The sequence below is a fragment of the Notechis scutatus genome, chromosome 1 (genome assembly GCF_049901735.1).
Source record: "Notechis scutatus isolate UNSWTSFEM ecotype Mainland chromosome 1, rNotScu1.2, whole genome shotgun sequence".
Taxonomy (NCBI): domain Eukaryota; kingdom Metazoa; phylum Chordata; class Lepidosauria; order Squamata; family Elapidae; genus Notechis; species Notechis scutatus.
In genome coordinates this window covers 163,838,785-163,864,826 of record NC_142009.1, presented here as the reverse complement: position 1 = coordinate 163,864,826, position 26,042 = coordinate 163,838,785, and the positions used below count along the sequence as shown (strand labels likewise).

Sequence of the window (26,042 nt, the reverse complement as noted above, 5' to 3'; positions counted from 1 at the left end):
AAATAAGCGATAGATCTTATAATCCAAGCTCATCAAGCTGCAAAAATGTTAAAAAGAGCTACTCATTTCTGTTTACCCTACAAGATTCTGTTCTGCAGTCAAGAATAGCAAAGATTAAAGCAAAACTTCCCCATCCCCTGGATTCAGAACCATGAGACAACTACAATAATTTTTCAACTTACCTAGGACTTCCTTAAACTGACCATGACACTCACAAACTATCTATTTCTTCATCACATATATTCCAATAACAGCATAATTCATAATTAAGTCTTGCCTTCATCTTTATTAAAATTAAACACAATAAATTGTTTACAACTGTAATCCAAATGCCACTTCCTAGAAACAACTGTGCAACCCTGCCCTCACCTACATGTCTAGCCACAAATCAGTCTCTCTTTATTCTTGCCCTGCATACTTGGCACAATACTGTCCCACTCCCTTAATGTCTGACTCTTCTCTCTCTGACACATCTGTACACTGCACCCACATCAATGTAAGAGTATCTTCAGAAATCACACCAAACTAAAAACAGTCTGCTTTTTCAAGGGAGAAGGTTTTTTTTAATAAAGGCATAACAAAATTTTCTAACTTTTTAGCTCCAAACCTACATTTAAAAAGGAGTTACTAAGCATCAATATTACTAGAAGTCTTTAAAAAAATAAAGTGAGAAAGATAACTTAAGAAATAAATAAATAGTCTCATTGGAAGCTCTGTTCAATTTTTAAAGTATTGTTTTGTTCTGCAAAACAATATTGTATTATGAAGCATCTTATTTTCCCCCCCAAATCAACATATGTATGCTCTCTATTTAAAACTTCAGAAATTATAGAATGATTTTCACTACATTTTGTTTTTAATTTTGCCAGTTTCTGAAATTCTCAGACAATATGTATCTTTTAGTTAGACTAAAAAAATACAGTTAATATCAATCTGCAAGAAATGCATGTCTGATTCTTGGACACTGCCTGAACAAGTTTCTCTTGGCAAGAAGGTTTGCCACTGCCTTCCTCCTAAAGCTGAGGGAAAGTAACTAGCCCAAGATCAGCCAGCTAGATCTGTGCCCAAGGCAGGACTAGATCCTACAGTCTCTCTCTCTAGTTTTTAGCCTGTTTCTAGACTTATCTCTGAACCGAGTGTCAGCCCTGAAGCCATTTTTATGCTGAAGCCATTTTGGGAGCATCTTCAGAGCTGCCACAGCCAGGCCAGCTGGAGCTGTAAGAACGAAAGGTGGGGGGAGATGGAGATAATTGGGGATGTGTAGCCAAAACAACATTCTTTCCCGTGAGAGCCAAGGACTTCCTACCAGGTGTTGGAGAGGCATAAACCAGCCACGATGGTGCTGCAAACCCTGACACCTAGCTCAGTTTCTAGCCTGATCCTTTAACCACTAAACTGGTTTTTATATTGGCTTTTTCCTGTATTATATAAAGATGTAAATATCACTGCATTTCTTTTCAAAGGCATTTTGCAACTACAACTGCACAACTCATATCATTCTACCATTTTCCCTAATGTTTTTAGGCCACAAAAGTCCACATTTTTAGGCCACGAAATTCCCAAATTCTTACCAGTTTACAAAATAGAAATAATAAACAATGAAAATATCCAAACAGAAATATCTATAAATTATTTAAAAAATATAGAAGAAAATTAAATAACAAAGCCAAACTACAACCCAGCCAAGATGGAATTGTGCCCAAAAAATCCTCTGGAAGAGCTCAGTGTTCAGCTGTTTCCAAAAGACACCACAAGGAAGCCAAACCAAAGAACTGGTGTGGCCATAGAAAAGCAGTGCAACCAAGCCCTTGCCCCACCCACTAAAGTGGGAACTCACTTAGCATTTATTTTTTTGACTCCTGGCAAGTGCAATTTGGTTAGAAGTGGTTTGCCCTTAACTGCTTTCTAGGGCAGAGAGAGTGTGATCGGCTTAAAATCATCCAGCTGACTTTGTGCCTAAGAAGGGGCTAACATCCACCATATTCTGGTTTTTAGTCTGGTGCCTTAACCAATTACACCAACTGGCTCTCAAATAAAATTGGCCAACCTAGTTACATTGTAACTACTTTTCTTCCGAAATCGGTTTTTAGGTGGGAATTCTCATCACCAAATTTACTTTGTTACCTATCTGCTTATTATTATAAAACTGCAGGAATGGTTTCATTCTCAACTTACCAAATGGATTTTGGAATCAAACCTAGTCGAAAATTTGGGAGGACCTTTGAGTAAAAAATACAGATTGTAGCCTAAATATCCTACAAACTTGATGTTCTGTAGAAGTTCAATAAATTCTTCTGATCCTGATCCATTTTATTTCAGAATTTATAACTTTTTCCATTTAAAACAGAACATTGAAAATTTGAAAAAAAAAAATGCTACAAAAATCCTACCCCTATTTTTTTTTCTTTCCATTCTACTGTCTCTTGAAGATCAGTTATTTCCCTGACAAAACCCTCCTGTTTTTGTTGTAGTTGTCGGATTTCCTGAGATGCAAGAAAAAACAAGAAGATAGAAAGCAGAGAAGATAGTTAATGAGAAGGTGAACATTCAAGGCTGCAACATTCACAAAGAACAATTAAATAAAAGGATGCATGAAATGTCTACCTATACATTCAATGCATGGATTTACACCGAAATCTCAAAATATTTCAAGATAATATACAGTCCACAGACTTTCCAATTTCCCAATATCTAGAATATTCCTAACAGATAGCCAAACAGTACATTAGTAATAAAGCAAATATAAAAGATAAAAATAATTAAATTATCTATTGAAGAGCTCTTTCAATTTGGAACCCACTGTTTTTTCATGGAACATATCTGAACAATTCTGTCTCTCTCCTATATGACAGCCCTTCACATAACTTAAAGACAGCTACATATCTCTCATTACTTTTTTCTTTTTGGACTAAATGTACCCAACATCTCAAAGTATTCCCCATAAGCTTAATTTTTGTCTTCCAGACCTCTTGACATCTTGCTTGTTCTCCTCTGAATATGTACTAGTTTGTTAACAGAACACAATATGCTAAGAAATTAATATATAATAGAGTCTAATCTAAGAAGAAACAAGAGGATCCACCAAGGACAAAGTATTTTAGCACTGTGATGTACCTACACAACAAAGATAAAACTATTTCCAAGATATTGTACAGCAGCAAAGAAATTGGAATATGCAGTCAAATTAGCAATCATTGAATTAATTACATTTATGAAATGAACCACACAATCAATTCAGCAAGAGGTGATCTTGCTGAAAAGTTTGGACATTTTATGTAACTGTAATGCTTTAAATGATAAATATTACCACTTTTTTGTAATTTTAAATATTTTAAATATAATTTTAATGTCTAGATTATAATTTAATGTAGGCTGCATCCTAGACCAGGGGTGGGCAAACTTTTTGGCTCGGGGGCCGCATTGACTTTTAAAATTGACAGACGGCCGGGTCAGCACAAGATTTTTGGGAATCGCCCCCCACCCTTTCCCCCTTCTCCTCCTTCCCCTCCCCTCGGAGGCCCCCTGAGTCAGGAGTTGCTATCGCCGGCGCGGCTCAGCGCGCTCCAGTCCCGCGTTGCCTCGGGAAGGGAAAGGCAAAAAGGAAGAGCCGCGGCGGTGCTTTGCAATGGCAGCAGCGGCACCGGAGGCTCAGGCTCAGCGGCTCCTGGTTTTGCCTTTCCTTCCCAAGGCAACGCGGGACTGCAGCCGCGTGAGTTGCGCCGGCTGTAGCAACTCCTGACAGCCCCAGCCGGACACCTGAGCGGAGCCCGGGCGGAACTGCCAGTTGCTGCTGCCGAGCACCGCCGGGTCGCCTCCTCCAAGCAGCCCGCCCGCCCGCCGGGCTTCCCCTCCGCCGCGGCTCGGGGCCAGGTGCGAGCGCCCGCGAGTTAAAAGGAAGCCGAAAGTTGCTGGGAAGTTGCTCGGGTTTCCGGGCTTCAGGCTTAAACTTTGCACAGGCAAAGTTTGCAGGCGGGAGCGTCTTCCCGCCGAGGAGCAGGAAGGGTTCCGCCCGGTGGGCGGCGAGTGGGCTGCTTGGAGGAGGCAACCCCGGCGGTGCTCGGTTTCCCCTCTGCCGCGCGCTCGGGGCCAGGCGCGAGCGCCCGTGAGGAAAAGGGAAGCCGCAAGTTGCTGGGAAGTTGCTCAGGTGCTGGGAGCAGGCTTTTAAAGTGCCGCCCGAGCAGGACCGCCGAGCCGGGAAACAGGGCACCAAGGCAGGGCAAGGCTCCACCAGCAGCGGCCTAGCTTTAGGTGGCTCCAAGCAGCCCGCTCAAGCAGCCCGCCCGCCCACCGGGCGGAATCCTTCCCGCTCCTCGGCCGGAAGACGCCCGCCTGCAAACTTTGCCTTTGCAAAGTTTAAGCCTGGAAGCCCTGGAAAAAAAGGGGATCGGGGACTCATTTTCGGAGAGGTCGCACTCGAAGGTGATTTCGAACTCCCAGCCGAGGCCTTTGCAAAGGTCTTCTTTTCTTTCCTACCTCGAGAGCGCTCCGCACTGTTTTGCAGCTTTGGGGCCACGTGGCGCAGGGCAATACGCCACGCCCAGCTTTTTTTTTCAGGGCGGGCCAGATTGGACAGACCAACGGGCCGGATGAGGCCCGCGGGCTGTAGTTTGCCCACCCCTGTCCTAGACTATACTCATAGATGTTAGTTTTATATTTTAACTTTATCTTAAACTTTATTTTGATATTGTGTATCATGTAGCACTCTATTTATATTAGTCTATGACCGTAAGAAATTGAAACTGAAAATTGTAATGACTTCTCCTTTCTTTTCCAGATTTAAATAAGCACAATAGAGCTATTTGCCAGGAAATCTTTAGTTTGGCTTATTGCTCCGAGCGATCTATTGGATTTGATAGTCCAAACTGCTCATCTGATTCTATGGCATTTTTAGTAATGGTCTCTTCTTTACTGATCAGTTTACAGGAGGGATACACAATCTTTTTCACCTAGGGCCACTTTTTAAAATTTCTGCAATGAGACAATGAGTTCACTAGGTGGGAAAAGCCAAGATCAGCCTACTATTTAAATCATAACATTTCTTAAAGCCTTTGCAAAGCCTTTGCAAAGCCTTTGACACCTTTGTGGTGATAAGAGCTGTGGTGGCACAGTTATTGGTGCAGTTAAAAGTGTTTTGCCAGTAAAACTGATGTGTTCACACAGACTCAGAGCATCCATTTTGATTTTTAAAGTACTAACAAAGTTGAAGAATATCACAAGGAAAAATCACTTTTGTCAGTGAATTTTACTCATGCAGTCTCAATATACTTGTTACTCATGGGTTGTGAGCAAAACGTCCTTATCTTCTTATATAATGACAAAAGTCTTATTTACCCACAGTTGTGTACTTACGGCAAGTAGTTCTTCTTTTTGTTTCAGAGCCTCTTTGAGTTCCGTGAATTGGAATTGCAATATAGAATGAGCATGTTTCTCTCTCTCAAAATCCTACAAAATGAGCATTTTATAATTAGGTAATATTGTTTTGCATCTGTACTCAAAATGCTTTTAATCAGACATGTTTTCCTTTTATTTAATCTAAGTCATGTATTTTACTAGATTTCTATTCTAGGCCACTCATGAATTTATGCCACTATACGTTCTAGTCTGTATCATAGCCTACACATAATCTTTTATGTAGTGAGGTCATACTCGCAGGATTTACCTGGATAAACAAACAGATAAAGGAATGGAAATGAATCACCTTTATATTCACTGCCATTTGTCAGAAATGGTGTAGGGCCTCCCGCTTGGGCGGGGTTTGAACTACATTGCCTACAAGGTCCCTTCCAACTCTGATTATCTGTTATCTGTTATATTTAGTCAATAGTTCCGTCAATATTACCACAAATATAATATTCATGTGGAAAAAGAGCGTTTTAACAATTGCTGCCTAAAATCTAGACCTTTCATGGAGTGTTTTCTTCATCCATACAGCTGATAAAGGCAATATGAAGACTTATTACTACTTACTTTGCTTTTCTCTTCAAATTGCCTCTTAGATTCTGCAAGTTGCTCTTCTAGTTCCAATAATGCATCCTGTAGGGTTTCTACTTGGTACATAAAATTTGTTTTCTCATTATCCAATTGAGCATTTGAAACCATAGCTTTCTTATATTTTTCTTCAACTTCAGCTGAAGAGTCCTAAAGATAAAGAAAAACTCAAAGGAATGTTTTCAATTTATCAGGCCTAAATCTTATAGGTGATGTATCACAGGCAAGACAGACAAACTTTCTTGCAAAGTATGCTGTTTGTTTGAGTTTACCACAGAAGTATTAAAATAGGGTACGTCACAAGGAACATGGCATTAAGACAAAACTGTACTTAAAACTTTTCTGAATGATTTCACAATTAACAAAACTAAATTAAGATCAGCATTTGTCACAAACTAATCATGCCAACTGAATTTCAAGGATATGTTAGTATATTAGACATTTAAAATACAACATAATTGAATTGAATGATTGAACAGTGAAGTATTCTTGAAGTTCACTTACATGTTTACCAATGCACTATTTTTTTTTTTGAAGAAAAAACTCTAAATCCTCTGAACTTCAACACTGGCATACAAACACCAACATTTTAAATATATATATATTTGCCTGCATATTATATCAAATGACCTATCTTACGGAAACTGCTTATTCATTTTCAAAATATATTCATATTAAATATATATTTCAAAGGAGCAAAGATGCCAAACAAAAAAATTAATAATTGTTATGTTTTTGACACTGTTAAGTACTTCAGAATGTACACTGTGTGCACAATTATTAGGCAAGTTGTATTCTGGAAGATTAATTTTGTTATTGAACAACTATAGTGCTCTTGATCAATCCAAAATGTTAATAAACCTAAAATCTGAATATTTAAGAAAGTCAAAGTGAGGTTTTGGCTTTCTTAGGAGAATATCTATCTGTGCACAATTATTGGGCAACTATTAGTATGAAGAGTTATTATGCAACTAAATGAAAAACAAAAATTTGCCCATCTTATTTATTTGCATCTGTTAATGCAATGCAAGAATAATAAACAAACTCAAAACCTACAAATAAGCATTTCTGACATTTCAAAAAAAAAAAAAAACCACTGACCAATATAGTCACCCTTCTTTTCAATAACAGTCATAAGCCATTCATGGAGTCTGTCAGTTTCTTGATCTGTTGATGATCAACTTTTTGGGCAGCAGCAACCACAGCCTCCCAGACATTGTTCAGAGAGGTGTGCTGTTTTCTTTCACCGTAAATCTCCCATTTGAGAAGGGCCCAAGTTCTCAATAGGGTTTAGGTCAGGTGAGGAAGGAGGTCATGTCCTTATTCTTTCATCTTTAAGGCCTTTGCTGGCTAGCCACACAGTGGAGTACTTTGATGCATGCGATGGAGCATTGTCCTGCATAAAAATCACGGTGGTCTTGGAAGATGCAGACTTTTTCCCGTACTGCTGCTTGAAGAAAGTGTCTTCTAAAAACTGGCAGTAAGTTTGGGAGTTGATTCAACCCCAAAAGGTCCAACTAGCTCATTTTTAATAATACCAACCCATACTAGTACCCCACCTCCACATTGCTGGTGCCTGAGTTGAAGTGGAGCTCTGTGCCTGTTACTGATCCAGCCACAGGGCCATCCATCTGGTCCGTCAAGAGTCATTCTCATCTCATTAGTCCATAAAACCTTTGAAAAAAAGCTGTCTTCCAATATTTCTTGGCCCAGTCTTGCCATTTCAACTTATTTGTCTTATTCAGTGGTGGCTGGGTTTCAGCCTTCCTTACCTTAGCCATGTCTCTGAGCACTGAACACCTTGAACTTCTGGGCACTCCAGGTAGGTTGCAGTTCTGGAATATGACAGTACTGGAGGATAATGGGTCCCTGGTAGCTTCACGTTTGATTCTTCTCAAATCTTTGGCAATTAATATGCATCCTTTTTTCTCAACACATTTCTAGCGATCCTGTTGACTATTTGCAACAAAACCTTTGATGGCTCTGTGATCACGTCCCAATATCTTAGCAATTTCAAGAGTACTGCATCCCTCTGAAATAATTTTTACAATTTTTGACTTTTCAGAAACAGTTACACATCATCTGTTTGCCTGAGGAAAAGTAGTTGCCTAATAATTATGCAGACCTTGATATAGGGTGTTAATCTCCTTAGGCCACACCCTCACTCATTACACAAATACACATTACCTGATATGCTTATCTCCAAAATACTTTTCAAGTTTATGCAGCTTAGAGGTGGAATATACGCATTAAAATTATATGGTCATATAATTTATATTGCCTAATAATTGTGCAAACACTGTATATTGCCCAAAATCAAACAATCTGAGTTTATCAAGCACTACAAAGTATGCAAAATTCTCAAACAAGACATGCAGATAAAATTCAACCCAGATCTCTTTTTCATATCTGGAAACTAAATCAGTTAGATCTGCATGCCTATTTTTTTATAAACTTGTACCTTCATTTGTTTCAACCCCTGCATGTATTTTGCTTCTACATTCTCAATTTCATCCTTTAATTCACTGATATTCTAAGGAAAATTGCAAAATGTTATGAAAAATAAAACAATGGAAAACTCGGTGTAATAAAAAGGAGGATTCCATGCCTTTATTATGTTATTAGTAATTTATGCCTCTGCTCTACAAGCTACACTGGCCACTGGTTTGCTTCCGGGTGCAATTCATGGTGTTGATTTAAAACCCTGCATAGCATGGGTCCAGATAACCTGAGGAATCATCTCATCCCACCAGGAGTGCCCCACCCATCCACACTGCAACTCACGTCCGCCCTGGCTGGACTGAATTGAAAACTGGGGCATGGCCCCAGTGCAGGGCGGAGCTTCAGTTTAACGCAGACTCAGTCCAACAGAGCAGGAACTGAACATACCCAATCTATCTGGACTCTCAGAGCCACAGATAGAAAAAGACATGCTATGGGGCCCATCAGTCAAGGAATTCCAGCTGGTGGGGTTCAGGAGAAGGGACTTGTCTAATTTGGCTTCTGTCCTTTGCAACATCTTACTGCCTGAAGTGAGATTGGCTCCCACCCTTCTTATCTTTTGCAAGAGCATCAAAACCTAGCTCTAGGAGATGCTTGGGGCTCTAATGCGGAAGCATCATACTGGAGGTGGTTGATGAGTTAAAAGGCAATCTCACCTTTTCTCCCAGGCATCCTCTTCCCTCCCTCCACATCTTTTAACTATAATTTTGTTTTGAATGTGATTTCTATTTGTATTATTTTAGAAATATTTATGTTAGAGTTTTAATGTTATAAGCCAGCCAAAGTTCTTCTGATAGAAGAAGGGTGGCAAACAAATTTAATAAATAAATAAATTCATTCATTCTTAGAGGGAAAATAAGATGCTCTGAAAAATGAAATAATAATGGCCCGAACAGAAATAATATCATAGAGAAATAAAAACCAGTGTGGTTGCACAAAGAGCTCTCTGAGAAATTGAGGGACAAAAAAGACCATCAGCAAATAGACCAAATCTACAAATATGGAGTCAGGAAAGCTGCCTAGAATGAGCTAACTAATGCCAAAATAACAAAAAAAATAATTCTTTTGATATGTAAGAACAAGAAGGAAGTCAAGAAAACAATAGGTCCACCAATGGGAGCAGGTGGCAAGAAGATGACAGGCAGCAGGGAAATAGCAGAACTGCTTAATTCCTTCTCTGCATCTGTCTTTATGCAGAAGGAAGCACAAGCCCAACCTATCAAAAGCAATATCAAGGGAAATAGAACAGGAATGCAAAATAGGCAAGGAATTGTTAAGACAACACCTATCCACCCTGTACAAGTACAAATCACTTGGACCCAATGGTGTACCATCCCAGGGTTCTGAAGGAATTGGCACATGTGATTTCAGAACTAATGAATGTAATTCTTTCCAAGCACTGGGGAACTATGAGAAGACTGAAAAAGAGCTGATGTGGTTTCCAATCTCCAAGAAACTATAAGCCAATCAGTGGATATCAATATCTGAGAAAACACTGAAAAAGAAAATCAAGTGATAGATTCATGAGGACCTAGAAATGAATGAAGCAATTACTAGAAGCCAGCATGGGTTTTGTTAAAACAGATCATGCAAGGCAAACCTTACTGCTTTTTTTGATAGTGACTAAATTAATGGACTAGGGAAATGCTACTGACATAGCATACATGGACTTCGGTAAAACTTTGACAAAGTAGACAACTTTGTCTACCTCTAGATTAGATAGAATGATGTGGGATAGAAAATACATCACTAGATGGATTCAAAGTTGACCCACTGCACCCAACATGTAGTCTTCAGTGGAACATCTACATGAAGGGAAGCATGAAGTGAGGTACCACAAGGTTCTGTCTAGGTTAGTGCTCTTCAGCATCTTCATAAGTGATCTAGATGAGAAGGCAGAAGGGGAACTCATCAAATTTGCAAATGACATCGAGCTGGAAAGAATTGCTAGAAGATAAGACTCAAGATTCAGAATGATCTTGACAGACTTGAGCATTGGGCCCTATCCAACAAGATGCAATTCAATAATGAGAAAAATAATGTCCTGCACTTAGGGAGAAAAAACAAATATATAGATATAGAAATGGCAGCATCTGGCTCAACTGATAGTATCTGAGAGAGGGATCTGTTGGACCACTAATTCAAATATAAACCAAGAGTGTGCTGCAGCTATCAAAAAAACCCAATGGGTCAACAGGGAATAGTATCAAAATGATGAGAAATGATAGTACCATTTTACACTGCACTAACAAGGCCATACTTTGAACACTGCAGTCAGTTCTGGTCTCCACAATACAACAAAGAAGTTGAATTCATAGAAAGTGTGCAGAGAAGAGCAACAAATACAATAAGGGGTCTGGAGGCTAAACCTTATGATGAACAGTTAAGGGAACTAGATAGGTCTAGCTATCAAACAATTAATGCTGACCTGATAGATGTTTTCCTGTACTTGAGGGACTATCACAGAGAAAAGGGGGGTCAAATTATTCTCCAAAACACCAGAAGGCAGGATAAGAAGCAGTGGGTGGAAGCTCATTAAAGAGAGATCCAACCTAGAACTAAAGAGATATTTTCTAAGAGTGAGAACAATTAATCAATGGAACAGCTTGCATCCCAAAGCTGTGAGTGCCCCATCACTGGAGGTTTTTAAGCATTGACTGGGCAACATTTATTCAGGATTGTATAAGGTCTCCTGCCTTGAGCTGGGGCGCTAGAAGACCCTTGCAGCCCTATGATTCTATGTTTCTAAGCTAGGGAAAATATGATATGACTCTTCTTTACTGTGTTTAGACCTCACTTTTATATGGAACAGACCCCAAATTGTGATCAGATCCTGCACTAGAAACCAAACAAAGACTTTCAGCATTAAAAAAGACCTTACCTTAATTTCTCTAATAGATGCTTCCGTATCAATTGAGATAGAAGTATCCCCACTGCCTCGGCGAGAAGAGGTTCCACCTAGGGAGGCTACGGTAGCTGCTGACAAGCTTGATGCAGTTCGGATTCCCTGCAATTACACGCATGCACACACACAATATATATATAAGTGATATTTACAAGACAGTTTATTATAAATTTTTATAGATACTCTTTGAGTTTTGACCATAATGAAGCCTTTGAAAGTAGGAACAATTTTAAATGAATTTGCCTCATGTAACTACCAGCCATTCCTGCTCTCCCCAGTGTATTAGTTAAACAAATGTACAAGTCCTTAAGTAAAGTTCAGGGGTGGGGGGGAACCTGGGAAGCCTAGTGCAGGCACAGGCCCATCTGTCTCAGGCCTCCCAAGGTCTCCCTCACCCCAAGATACCGCATGCTCTGCGTCCCGTCCTTTGTGTGCCTTGCATGCTTTGATAGCAGCATGCCATAAAGAATGGGGTGGGGGGGATAGGAGGATATAGGGAGAGGGGATGACAGGAAACAGAATGCCCACCAGAGAGAATGGTTGAAAGATCTAAGGACATTGCCCTGGAGGCAGAATGCAAACACCCACCAAAGAGGCACTAAACTTTAGAACTGTTACCAAAACACCTAATTTGAACCTTATTGGACACTACCAAGATGATCAAGGAAGAGGAAAATCTGAGAGAAGGGAAAATCACCAGGTTTATGCAGGAAATCTTAGACCTGGCTTTGCTTACATTGTAAACACTTGTTTTTGGTAAAAGTGTGCATTTCACTACAAATGGAGTTGAGGGTCTTTGTTTCTTAAATACAATGCCCAAGCTGGGATAGGCTTGACATTATTGCAGATCTGCAATAATGAGCCACCAGAAACCTTCATCTACCATGGGGACTATGTACAGAATATCAACTCATGAGAATGAGGAGGAGGAGGAGGAGGAGATAGAAACCTGGAAAGAAGCCACTTCAAGACCTAGAAGCAATGAACTGATGAACCAACCAACACACTGTATGTATATATGGAAGAGAGTTGATGTTTTTATGTCTTGTTTGTTTTGTTTGTTTATAAAAAATCAATAAAATTGTTTTTTTTTAAAAAAAAGACCTAGAAGCAATGGGAACTACTCCGAATTAGGGGAAGGAGTAGAGCCCTGGTGGTCCATAGGGATCAGAAAGATGAAAGAGTGGGAAGAAACACCCTTAACTTTCACCCAGGGGAGTCGAAGAAGCCACCACAAAACACCATGCATTGAAAAGGAGTGCAGAGCAGTGGAGGTTGAGTCAAACCCACATGAGGTCATATTGGAATAGGTTGTCAAGGCCCAAGATGCCTAAGAGTGGCTAGCACTACCAAAGCTCAACTGACTGCGGCAGCACCTGCACCAGTAGCAGCTCTGGCCATTGCTCCACCAGCTCCAGCACAGCAGCCAGGGGTGACCCAACCGATCCAGCAACCCCCTCCTTCTTGGCTGACCCTTTCCAGAGAAGAGACCACCAGCTCTGGCGGTGAAATTTAACAGCAACCCAAAACAGCTGGCATTCCTCCTCACCCAATTGTGGAACTACATACAAGAATATTATATCATGGCCCTGGAGGGAGAAGCAGCTGAGTGGATGCTAACCTTCCAGGATGATGATGCAGTGTAGCTATGCAACTTCGACAGGTTCATGGCTGCCCTGAGGAAGCGGTTCAAGGATACACTTGCCAAGAAAAAAGGCCAGAATCCAAATCAAAAGCATCAAGCAAGGGAGGTGACCTATTGCCACCTATATTCAAGAGTTCTGGAGCCTGGCCTGAAGACTAAAAGACTGGCTCTAAAACATGCTGATTGAGAGTTTTCAAGGTGGTCTAAACAATGAAGTCTTCTACACCTGCTTATCCTGAGGCACACTGCAAACTCTCCAGGTATGGTACATATTAAATGCAATCTGCATTGAGAACGTCTACCCCTTGCTACTGATGAAAGACAAGGTAGTCCACCTAGCCAAAGGAAAGATATTTACCAAACTAGACCTGAGGGAAGTGCATATATATTAAGGAGGGGGATAAGTGGAAAACAATCTTCAATTGCCTGTTGGGGTACTTCCAATTCCAAGTTCGGCCCTTTGGGTTACATGGACCACCTGCAGTATCTATGCAATTCATTAATGAAGTCCTGAATAAGCACTATGTAGTTTACCTAGATGACATTCTAATTTACACTGAAACTATAGAGGAACATGTGAGACTGGTCAGAGCAGTGCTAAACAAACTCTGCACCAAAACTCTCCATGTGTGAATTCCACAAAGACAAAATTGACTTTTTAGGGAATCATATTTCACATGAGGGAGTGGAGATGGACCCAGAAAAGATACAAGCAGTACTAGAATGGGGGATCCCGCACACCTGAAAATAGCTCCAAAATTTCCTTGGGTTTGCCAATTCCTTTTGGCAATTCATCCCATCTTTTGCCCAAATAATACTCCCCATTACAAATCTCCTAAAATGAAAAGGAGAGGGGAAACCCAAACCAAGCCAGCCCCTTAAATAGAACATGGAAATGGCTTTCAAAGAACGTAAATATTTATTCGTTGTTGAACCTGTCCTCAAACACCCCATTTGTTATTCAAGCTGATGCTAGTGCTATGATGGTTGGGACTATCCTGCTCCAGAAAAATGTCCAGGATACTCTATAACCATATGCCTACACCTCTAACTAAAGGGAGAGTGTGGGAGTGCAGTCTAGGAAAAAGAAGTGTACTCAGTGAGGTGGGCAACTCTTACTTGGAGACACTTTCCAGAAGGCAGTAAATCCCTTTCAAAGTGTGGACAGATTATAAAAATCTAGAGAGTTTGTAAGCTGTCCCCAAAGCAAGTGTGGTGGGCCCAATACTTCACTCACTTCAACTTCACACTACGATACTTCCTGGAGAGAAAAACTTTCTGGTGGATACCCTCTCGTGATTACCCCAATATAATAGCGCAAAAGGGGAAGTCATAAGCCCAGTTATCCCTTCTAACCAGCTGGTGGCCCCCGCCAGCCACCAGAGCACAGAAAAAAAAGCTTCCCCCCCCCCAACAGATGGTTGACAACTTACTGATAGTGCTAAAAGACTCCTTGACTGAATATGAATGGTTAAAAACCATCAAACGAACTACAATATGCCTGATGGTCTTGCCTGGGTTGGGGATACACTCTATGTGATTGAAAGCAAATGTACCCTAATCCTACAAAGGAGCCATGACTCCAAAACAAATGGGGCGTTTCAATATTGTAAAAACACTCCATCTAGTAAAGCATCAATTCCGGTGGCCTTCCCTAAAGAAAGGCATTGAACACTATTTCATAGCTGCCCCAAGTGCTCCTTGGAGAAAGGCAACCAGGGAAAACTCCTGGTCTCTTACAACCAATGGCGAATCCCAGAGCACCTTGTAAAGAAATCTTTATAGTGGGGCTGCTAGAAAGCTCAGAAAATACAGTGATTTGGGTGTCATTGACCTCTTTTCCAAACAGGTGCACTTCATACTGCGCTCCAAAATCCCATCAGGGGTTGAAACTTGAAATTTGGCAAGTATGTTCATCTTGGCTTCTAGATGCTCACTAAGAAAGGATTTTTCAAAATGACCATCAGAGCATTAGTATTTCGTATATTATTATTATTAGCACACTCTGATGCTAAGGAGTTCTACTCGCCCTTCCCACCTGAAAAGAACTTTGTTCCAACTGCCAGTTGCCTCACATTTCGTTACCTTAGTAACTTCACAGCCATTTGCACCACTCAGGTGACCTGAGGACAACCTCCAAGTTGCCTCAATGACTCTCTAAAAGGATGCAAACTACACTTCCAAACAGGAAGCTATTTTGGCATCAAAGGTTGTAGTAATTTTATTACCCACCATCCAGTCAGAGCTGAAGAAGCTCCTTGGATGAGAAGCAAAACATCTTCAAAGAAAACCCAGAAAGTCCAGTTGTCTCCTGGAAAAAAAACCACCTTTGGAACAACAGTTGGAGGATTTTACAACACTTTTGCTGAAAAGAAAGAAAGAAAGAAAGAAAGAAAGAAAGAAAGAAAGAAAGAAAGAAAGAAGAAAGAAAGATAGAAAGATAGAAAGATAGATATAGACAGACAGACAGACAGACAAATAGATGATGGAGAGATGGAAAGGAATGGAACAGAGAAAGGAAAAGAAAGGACGAAGGAAAGGAAAGGAAAGGAAAAGGAAAAGGAAAAGGAAAAGGAAAGGAAAGGAAAGGAAAGGAAAGAAGGAAAGGAAAGGGAAAAGGAAAAGGAAAGGAAAGGAAAAGAAAGGAAAGGAAAGGAAGGGAAGGGAAAGGAGGATAGGAAAGAAGGAAGGGAAAGGAGGATAGGAAAGGAGAATGGGAAGGGAAAGAAGGAAAGCCCAGGCTCCTGCATAGCCCGATCACAAAGTTTCATTGCGAAGCACGGGTATCCAGCTAGTTTGTAATATAAACTAGTACATGTTAATATACACTCAATCTTACCACATATTACTTACCTTCTCAAAGTCTTTTTCAGACCTTTCTTCAACCTAGAGTGAATAAGAAAAAAGAACATTTAATTTGATAATAAGGTGGCAAGTCCACGAACAGCTTCAATTGAAAGTATATTGAGTACAGGTAGTCCTCAACTTACAACCATTCAGTTAACTTACTAACCATTTAAAATTCCAATGCACTGGACATTCAAATGACGTGCAGCCAGTCCTCACATTTATGACTGTCCCTCCCTTGATCAAAATTCAGACGCTTGGCAACCAGCATGTAATTTGTGACAGTTGCAGCATCCCAGTGTCATGTGATTGCCATTTCAAACTTCCCCACCAGCTTCTAACTAACAAAGTCAATGGGGAAACCGGATTTTCTTCATAATCATGTGCCTTACTTAACAACTGCAGTGATTTACTTAACAACCGTGGCAAAAAATTAAGGTAAACTTAACAACTGCCTAGCTTAGAAACAGAAGTTCTGGTCCCAATTGTGGTAATAAGTCAACATGATATAACAACATTTACCTGTCAGCTTGAAATTAATCTACATAACTAACAAAATAAATCTACACAACCAATCCAATAAGTGGCTATAGACTTGAATATTAACATGTGTCGTCCCCCCACCCCGTTTCCAGCCTCCTATACTACTTTGCTAGCCAAAACGTGGTGCACAGGAGCTGTGCGCGGCCCCTCCACACCTTATTTTGGGTGGCAAAGTTCTGCAGGAGGCCGTCCAGGTCAAAAATGGGTTGTGCAGCAGCTGCACGTGCCCCTCTGCACTCCATTTTGACCAGCAAAATGCTGAAGGAAGCCATCCAGGCTGAAAATGGGCTGTGCTGCCCTCCCACATCCGATTTTGGCCTGCAAAGTACTGCAGGTCGTCCAAGCCAAAAATGAGCTGCGCAACAGCTGCATGCAGCCCCCCCCCCCCCGTGCCATTTTGGCCAGCAAAGTATTGCAGAAGGCTGTCCAGGCCAAAAACAAGCCACGCGGGGGCTGCAGGTAGCACCTCACCTCACACCCCATTTTAGCATACGAAGTGCTGCAAGAGGCCGTCCAGGCCAAAAACGGGTTGCATAGCAGCCATGTGTGGGTCCCCATGCCCCATTTTGGCTAACGAAGTGCTGCAGAAGGCTGTCCAGGCCAAAAACGTGTCACATGGGGGGTTGCACACACACCCCTGCTCCCCATTTTCGCCAGCAGTGCTGCAGAAGGCTATCCAGGCTGAAAACGGGCTGCACAGCAGCCTTGCGTGCCCTCCTGCACCCACTTTTGGAGGCTACGTGGGGGGGGCCCACGCTATTTTGGCTACCAGAAACACTGTGGGCTGGTCATTTACTGTTTCCAGGCCGTACTTGTTTTGAGGATCTTCTTGTCATTTGTTTCTGTGACCATTGGAAGTTACAATGGCACTGGAAAAAAGTGACTTATGACCTATCCTCGCTCTCATGACCATTACAGGATTTTCATGGACATGTGATCATAATTTGGGCAGGCATTTACAACAGCTGCAGTTTCCCAGGATTATGTCCAGCTGGCGTCCACCAAGCAAAATCAATGGGAGAAAAGTATTCACTTAATGACTGCTGTGACTCCCTTAACTGCACTGATTCACTTAACAACTATGGCAAGTTGAGGACTACCTGTATTGCCTTTAGGTTGACATTGTAACACATTCAATGTTGGAACCAGTAATGTTTAATGTTTAAAAGCATCATTTACTTTCAGTTTTCAATTCTCCTTTACAAGAGTTGTTTACAACTGAATAACCACATTCAATTCTCTGTGTCACTTGGATCCCCATCGGGACATTACCATTCTAGCAGGGAGGGAGGCTTGTATACCCCTTTACCAGGGGTGGGATCCGACAGAGTTAACTACTGGTTCGGTGATTTACGAGGTTGGGTGATTTACGATGTGCTTCCCTGCACGCTGTGCGTGCGCCTGTAAATCATCATCAGCCTGATTCCTGGACAGCTAAGCAGCGCTGCATGTCGAGAAGCAGCCTTTGAAAAAGTACTTTTTTCCTGCTTTTTTAATTGCAGCTGTGCCTCACACGGCAACTGAAGTTGAAAAAGCAGGAAATAAAGGTCAGGTAAGAGTCCAGGCAGGCGGGTGGGCAAAAACATCAGCAGACATAGAACCGGTTCTATGTCTGCTGCTCTTCAGAGCTACCGGTTCTACAGAGGTGGACAGAACCGGTAGAAACCCACCCCTGCCCTTTACAACCCCTTTCCGGTTTCTGGTCCTTCTGTCACTTTGATGTACCTGTTTGGGAAAGGGAGAGTGAGGGGTTGACCTTGGGCCATCTGTTTTGTCTCAGCTCCGAAAGAATGGGCAAAGCGGTGCTTAAGAACAGCTTCTTATCACCTTCTCAGCTTGAGTTCTCATAACAACTTCACACCTGTGGCTTGGCTCACCTCGGACTGGACATAGGGGAGGGGTTTTCAGCAACATTTAACCTAACCACTCTAAGCGGGAACTTCAGATCCTGCCTTGCTTTACTTGCTATCACTTTCTCTCAATAAAAGTTTCCTTTTGAAAAAATGCCTGTTTCAAGAGTTCTGCTTTCTTGAAGAGAGAGCAGAGGCAAGTACTTATACTCTGCTTCTTCCTCCCTTTGCTCATTTGACTGAAATATGCATAAATCATATCTACAAAATCACAGTTTTAAAAATTAAATTAGTGGTTATCTTAAACATCATGTTTGAAGACAATGCTCAAACTGCGAACAATTTCCAAAAGGGAGAAATCTTTAACAATGATAAAAATGTTTCATTTAGTCTAATTACTAACCCTTAAGCTTCCACGGCTATGCACGGAAACATGATCATCTTCATCTGAAACCTAAGAAAAAGTAAGCAAAAAAGTCACCAATAAAAGAGATATTTTTCACATACAGCTATTTGCCAACTTACAATCACAATTTATAGGCTGTTAAATGCGTTGCACCTGATTTTATGAAGTTTTTTTGTTATGGTTGTTAAGCGAATCAGCGTAGTTGTTGAGTCACAGGACATTAAGGAAATCTATCCTCCCCCATTGACTTTAGTTTTTATTACGACAATATAATGCGGCAAATCAAAAATGGCAACCACATGACCCCAGGACTATGGAACGTAAATACAAGCTGGCTGCAAGCACTCAAATTTTGATCATTTGTCAGAGTTGGTGCTTCAAGTCATAAATGCAAGGACCCATCATAAGCCACTTTTTTCAGTACTGCTATAACTTTGTACAATTGCTAAATTAATGATTTTAAGTCAAGGATTACCTGCACTGAGTTAGTATGATGCAAAAAGTCCTCAAATAATTACACAATTTGAGTCCTGAACATCCTATCTCCATTTAAAGTAAAACAAACTTTAGAAAACTATTTAAGCAATCATTCATTCACCATGTTTTTTACAAGAAACTAAAAAAACCTCGAACTAAGGCTAAAGGAAATGTATATTACCTACCAAAGCTCTTGTTAATTATTAGTATTAGTAAACATGTGCAACAATTTTAGCCATATCTGAGAGTGTACATCCAAACTGTATATATTTTCTTTTGCACAATCCCTTCACCATCATTAGCATTATATGTAGTGCTTTCAACAACTATGCTCATTGCATAGAATTTAAGCTTGGATTCACAGCACTTTTTTCTTAATGGTAAAGTATCATTCATTTGCAGGCTGTAGCTGTTCCACAATGCAAATTTAACCATGAAAACTAGAGGAAATTTGTGCAAGAACCTAGGTGGTCCTATCTTGCTCCTCATTTTCTTAAATTCAAAAGAAGTAATTGCTTTAATTATTTTTCAAAGACGACAAATATGGTTCAATATTATTCATTTTAAAATAAGTATTTCTTATACAAAACAAATAATACTAACCGAGGCATTTCTGGATTTATGGGAATAATGCTCATTGTCTTCCTACCAAATGCGAAAAAAAGGAAAAGAGGGAAGTTGTTTGAGATTCTACCACAGAATGTTATAGCAGCATGACAAGACAGCACAGAATCTTTTATGAAATAGAATTTCTACCCCAATTAAATCCAATTCTCACATATAGAAAACATTACAATCTTTTATATTAGAGGTTATGGAAACTTAAATCCTTCATAGTAAGAATTTAATTTTTGTTTTAGTTCCATATCAGATTTGCTCCTTCCCGAATTACTTTCTGTTGTTCAACTTGTAACTGAATTATTTAAATAAATGTAATATAGCTGTATCAGATCATTCTCTAGGAACATGGAGGTTGCCTTTGAGTCAATGTTGATGCTCAGCAATGCCTGGACAAGTCCCTGCAGTTTTCTTTGCAAACTTTTCAGAAGTCATTTGCCCTTTCCTGCTTCCTAGGACTGAGAGAAAGTGGCTAGCCCAAAGTCACCAACTGGTTTTGTGGCTAAGGCAAGTCCAGAACCCAGAGTCTTCAGGATCCTAGTCTGATGCCTTAACTACATCAAACTGATTCTCTAAGAACACTACCAGTGACTAAAAGAGATAACTCAATTTTTCCAGGATTAAAATACTTTTATAAAACAGATTCAACAAAATTTTAATGTTTTTATGTATGAATTTTGAACTATCTTATGTATGTGAATGCAGTAAAGGTCTTTGATGTATAGTCTTGGGGATTTTTTATCTCAAAACCTTTGCAAAACCTTTTAACAGGGAGGTGTATACTTTCTATATATCCACTGTAATTGTAGGGGAAATATTTGAAGCAAGTAAAGCCTAAATATAGATTTCCTTCATTTTGACTTATTATTATTATTATTATTATTATTATTATTATTATTATTATTATTATTATTATTATTATTATTATTAATTTTCTTTTCTGCAGCTTTTACAAAAAATTATCTCTTCAAAAGTGTATCATTGAATACATCATGGATACATTTTATCTCATTTTATTTTTAATTTGGTATTAATGGGCTTGCTTTATTGAACATTGAACTTTATTGAGATTACTTCAACTATGACAGTGATTGAAGTAGAATACAGGCTGCTTTTATATGGCAATGCTATATTATGAATTATTGATAATTATTTTATATACCAAAGATTAAATGTTATTATGTGATAGGTTATTTAATTAAAGGTAGTATACATATAAGCTCTGTTGTTTCTACATAAAATGTGTAACAGCTGAGTTTTCAGTTGATCCTTAAAATAATTCATATATCTAGAAAGAGAAAAGAAAAAATCTTATTATTCTAAATATACCAAATGTTTTATCCCAGATAAATTTAATCATAGATTATTAAAAATTTCACTGTTTATGGGAAAAGAGAAGTTATTAAAATATTTTTAATGAAACACAGATAATGAAGTATAATCTAGTGTAGGTACAATTAGAATGTTATTATGTGACCTCTTTGGTACTATGACAAAAGCTTGACTCCATTTGGAAGATAATGGAGAAGTATAATTTTAGCGGTAGAAGTATAATTTTGATCTTTATTCACATTGCAAATTTATCCTCTGTGATAATCTCAGGTTGAAAATTGCAGGTAAATCTCTTTTGGTTGTGGAACTTATGGGATATTAATGGGAATATTAATGCTAGCTCATCTTTCTGATCAATTATGTTGTTAAATCTTTTGAGCTTTGCAAGTGGCATTTAAATCGCCTAAAACTGCAATTTATTCAAATAATCTTAATCAAAATTATTTGCAACATCTCTCTAATGAAGTGTTGGGATATCCCATATTAATAGATCAAGTAAATTAAAAGAATATTCATCTTTGATCTTAAGATGATACTAATTTAACAAAAGATATTTTCAGAATATGAATTAAAGGTGTAAAAGTACATTTGAAATATATATCAAAATTAAATTTTATCACAATATAAATAATTATGGATTTACTGAACATCTGAGGACAACTGTAACCATTTCACTGATTTTGGAAAGATAGCGCTTCCCCAGATTTACATTCCGAAATCATTGACAGTTCTGCTCTATGAAGTCACTTGATTGATGTAATAAAAAAAAACTGATAATTAATAATTCTATATGTCAAACTATGTATAACAAAGGGTTTAAATACTGGGCTGAAACATTCTTATGGTAAATTTTAAAAAGAGTAAAAAGGAAACAAAAACGTATCTACTTTTTCTCCTTGTATATTAACACTATAAATTAATAATAAAAAGCATAAAATCAAGTTGTGTTCAACAACACTGCACTTGAAAACAAGAAGAACAAAGAAGCTTCGGGATTAAAAACCTTTTATCCATATTCAACAATTACTCCTGTCCTAGATTCAGTAAGCACATATGCTGGTAAAAAAATTATATAAGTATACATTCAAACTGCTCCAGTTTCAGACACTGATACATTTGTTTTGAATCTCCTGGTCGTGCAGTCTACATATGAAGTATATATCGATCTCTCCGCTACCTGTCCACACAAGTAACAAACACTGTTGTAGCTTAGGTAGCTTTAACAGCCAACTCCATATGCAAAAGTCAGAAATTTCCCAGAGGACAAAAGTAAAAGCAGAATAGCTGAAAATTTAACAATTACTTTCTGAAAATATTTCATATTTATGTTTACTAGGATATCCCTCCAAACAACTATATGATCAAAACCATTTTGGAGGTTTGGAAATTACTTTGGTTTGAATTTAAGCAGTAATAAGCTGTTGAAATGAAAGATCAGTAGAGATAATCTGTGATTTACAACAGTTAATTTAGTGACCATTCAAAGTTAATGACACTGAAAAATGGAACTTAATGACTGTTTTCATACTTATGAACACTGCAGCATTCCCCATGGTCATGTGATCAAAATTCAGATGCTTTCAGTAACTGGACATCTGAACTGTCCAGTTAATGAAAATGTCTTCAAAAAAATCTCATTTTTTTAAACCTACACTATAAGAAATCAAATGAGGAATAACTTGATAACTTTGCAAACTTCTTACAAGGAAAGTCAATGGAGAAGCCAGATTCACTTAACAATCATGTTACTAACTTAACAATTGTGGCAAGAAAAGTTGTAAAATGGGGCAAAATTCATTCAACAAATGTTTCACTTAGTGACAGAAATTTTGGTCTCAATTGAGGTGTAAGTGATGTAAAATCTCCATGCCCTGGGGATAAGGATTGTTTGGCTCAGGATTTGATGGTCATTAAAACCTGGGTTGTCCCAGGTCATCTCAGGCCATATACCTGATCTAGCTGTTATTTTTATCAGTTGAAATGTATTTTGAGGATATCCTTTAATATAGACTTCCACTTATTGGTCATTATTATATATGTTGGTACCCTGGACCTCCAAAAAATGCAGGAGAAATAAAATTTTAAAATAGTAAAAAAAAAAAAATTAGAGGAGAAACAACTAAAACAACAAACAGATACATTATCTAGTGACACAGCAACACTCAGTTGGGAAGTGAAAAATCACATTAACCACATTTGCATCACTGTGACTTCTTTTTTCTGATCAGAATCCAGGAAGTGAAATCTTGGGGTCATCTGTTATTAGATGAGTAGGGATGTCTATGAAATGAGCTCTGACAAATGTGATTTTGCATCTTTGGCTTTTTCAAGTTGTTTGGAAAGAGATAAGAAGCTGCATTCAAGATGTATAAGGGATAGTGACTTCTTCAAGAGGCTATCTTTCAATATGGCCATTTGGGACAACTTCCACCTTTTTTCTACATTCTTGTTTGAGAGAGATTAGGAAGAATGTCAGCTGCAGAAGACTGGATAGGAAAGTAGATTTTTAACAAGAAATGATCTGCCAAATTTATCTTGTGTTCACATTAAACAGTTTCTTCAGATTGTTAATTTACTTTACTTTTTATCGAAATGAAGTTTTCCTATATGGAATATTTGCATCATAATATGAAAGGAGTCCTTGGCAAGACTTGTTATTTGCTATTAAAAACTGCTGCTATTGCTGAAGATGATCAAACATAGAGCAGGTATTCATATGTCTTTAAGCATATCCTCATTTACTCAATTTTCATTATATCGTTTAACCAATAGAATATTTTCTCCTACTCATATTTAATTGTACATTTCTTAGATCCAAGGATTTCTTTCCCATTATGTCTTAATTTATTTCAAGGAAAAGAGCTAGCATAAAACGGAAATAAGCAATGGGTCCATGATTTGATTTTTATAAAGTGCCTGAATTTTTTTAACCTTGACAGGAAGTAGGATAGTGTATGCTTCAAAAATGATTGAGAAGAAGTGCTTTGAGTTCGAATGAGCATAGCACCTTCCTGCTGTTCATTAAAGCAGAATTAATTTGATCTTTTTCAAGCCCACATGGAAAAAAAGTTGTGATCTTATCAGTGAGAGGTTTGGACAGATGCTCAAATAATCACCAAAATGCCTCATATCAAATACTGCTAAAGCATGTACAACCTTATTATGACATAAGATTTTTATAGTTAAAAGCATGATTTAGCATTTCATATAGGAAAATGTTCCCAGTCAAGATCACAGCTCTTGCTCATGGAGGCATGCTTCCAGGGCCATATATAATGGATTTGGTTATAAAGGTGGATTATCTTACTTTTCCTCTATTTCTTCTGCTTTTAATTGCTTTGTTTAATGTTGTTAATTGTAAAGAGTTACAAATAATATGAGACAGTCCATTTTTGTACTTTGTGGGACAACTATGTAATATGTTTGCTCTGACAGTGAGAAAGTTATACAATTCCTCCTGAAAGTCCCTATCTAGAGCCCCAGAGGATAGTCCCATCCCTCAGTAAAATTTCTAACATATTATTATTAGATACATCCAAGGTTTTTAAAAACTAGTCGCTGAATGTGTCCTGAGTTGTCCATATTTAAAACATCGTTTCAGTCTCACCGAATTTATTTTTCTCTCATTTGACCTGTTCAGTTAGAAAGAATCTACACAAATTTTTCTCATTTCTTAATCAACAGTACAAGAAATCAAATGAGGAATAATTTGGCAAAGCTATAAATAAATACTATGTGGTTAGATCCTCTCAGTAATAATCTCAGTAACTGTTAGGATAGACATTTTTCAGCAATATTACTAGAAAACTTAAAGATGTTTTTTTTTATTAAATTGTTTCTAAATGTCAGCATTCCTCCAAACCATCAGCCTCAGTAATAATTATTAAAGTTCAGAAATATAAATATTTGAAAATACTGGATTTTTTAACAAAGCCTACCATCCACTGTTCGATGTCAGAAAACTTTGTACACAGACCGTAGTATTTCTATGAACAGAAGAGGAAGGAAAGATGAGAAGTACTGAAAATACACACAGAAACACACACACACACATACATACACACGATATAGACATATCAGCTCCAGAGATTTTGCACTGATAAAAAAATATTTTGTTTTGTTTAATCAAATGTAATACAATGTTAATGTACCAAATTTAAAAGGAAATGGCAGACCTTGAAATCAGAGCTTGTTTCTTTTCACAAATCAAATTCTTTTTGTGCCCAATGTGATATTAATTCAAATATACAGGGAGAAAAATCACGCCATGAACAATATGTAATAAATCAACTCCTGAAACTACCATGTTTCCCCGAAAGTATGACCTACCCCCCAAATAAGCCCTACTCTGATTTTCACACCTGCATCTAAAATAAGCCCTACCCCCAAAAATAAGCCCTAGTTAAGCCCCACCCAACTGGTTGTACGAGATGGGGTGAGGTGCAGGCTTAAAAATCAAGCTGGGGTGGGGGTAGCTGCCTCATGCACCCTGCACCCACTTACCCAAGGAATGGTGCAGCCAGGCTTCTCACACCCCAACACTTGTCACTCTGCTGCCCAACTTCTTCTGAAGCCACTCATGGCAGGACGCAAGTGGCCGGTTCTTCCTGCTTTAGCTTTTCCCTCAGCTGGGAATGGGCTGGTTCATGGTGGATGAATTCGCTTGTGAAGTATTCCTAAAGACCCAAGAGGCGAGGGTCGCTTGGTATTAGGCTGAGAAAGTGGGGTTAATACGCAAGGTGTGGGTATGGGTATGGGTCGAGCTTGACATTTCACTTTCCTGCCTTTTGTGAACTTTTGGCTAGACACAAGGAAAGCAGAAGCAGCAGAGACCCTGGCTTGCTTCTCTCCCTCAAACTCTGCCAGAAATGGGTCTTCGCAAGGCTTGTCGCACTGGTGCAGCCTCTTGTGGCAGGACGCTTCAAAGCT

General features: G+C 38.9%; 1 protein-coding gene across 36 annotated transcripts in view; it reads right to left on the bottom strand.

The window, feature by feature from the left end:
* LRRFIP1 (LRR binding FLII interacting protein 1) overlaps positions 1 to 26,042 on the bottom strand; it is a 98,783-nt gene that overhangs the window by 40,635 nt on the left and 32,106 nt on the right. For 5 of the 36 annotated variants that reach the window (XM_087949401.1, XM_087949403.1, XM_087949371.1 and 2 more), the window contains 9 exons: positions 25,052 to 25,099; positions 19,767 to 19,808; positions 18,684 to 18,734; positions 15,894 to 15,926; positions 11,372 to 11,497; positions 8,450 to 8,521; positions 5,968 to 6,138; positions 5,350 to 5,442; positions 2,391 to 2,483 (listed from right to left, as the gene is read on the bottom strand). In XM_087949401.1, the coding sequence (XP_087805527.1) occupies positions 2,391 to 2,483; positions 5,350 to 5,442; positions 5,968 to 6,138; positions 8,450 to 8,521; positions 11,372 to 11,497; positions 15,894 to 15,926; positions 18,684 to 18,734; positions 19,767 to 19,808; positions 25,052 to 25,099 (729 nt within the window). The remainder of the gene's footprint in view (positions 1 to 2,390; positions 2,484 to 5,349; positions 5,443 to 5,967; positions 6,139 to 8,449; positions 8,522 to 11,371; positions 11,498 to 15,893; positions 15,927 to 18,683; positions 18,735 to 19,766; positions 19,809 to 25,051; positions 25,100 to 26,042) is intronic. The other 31 variants (XM_087949404.1, XM_087949406.1, XM_087949377.1 and 28 more) reach the window with 17 other exon arrangements.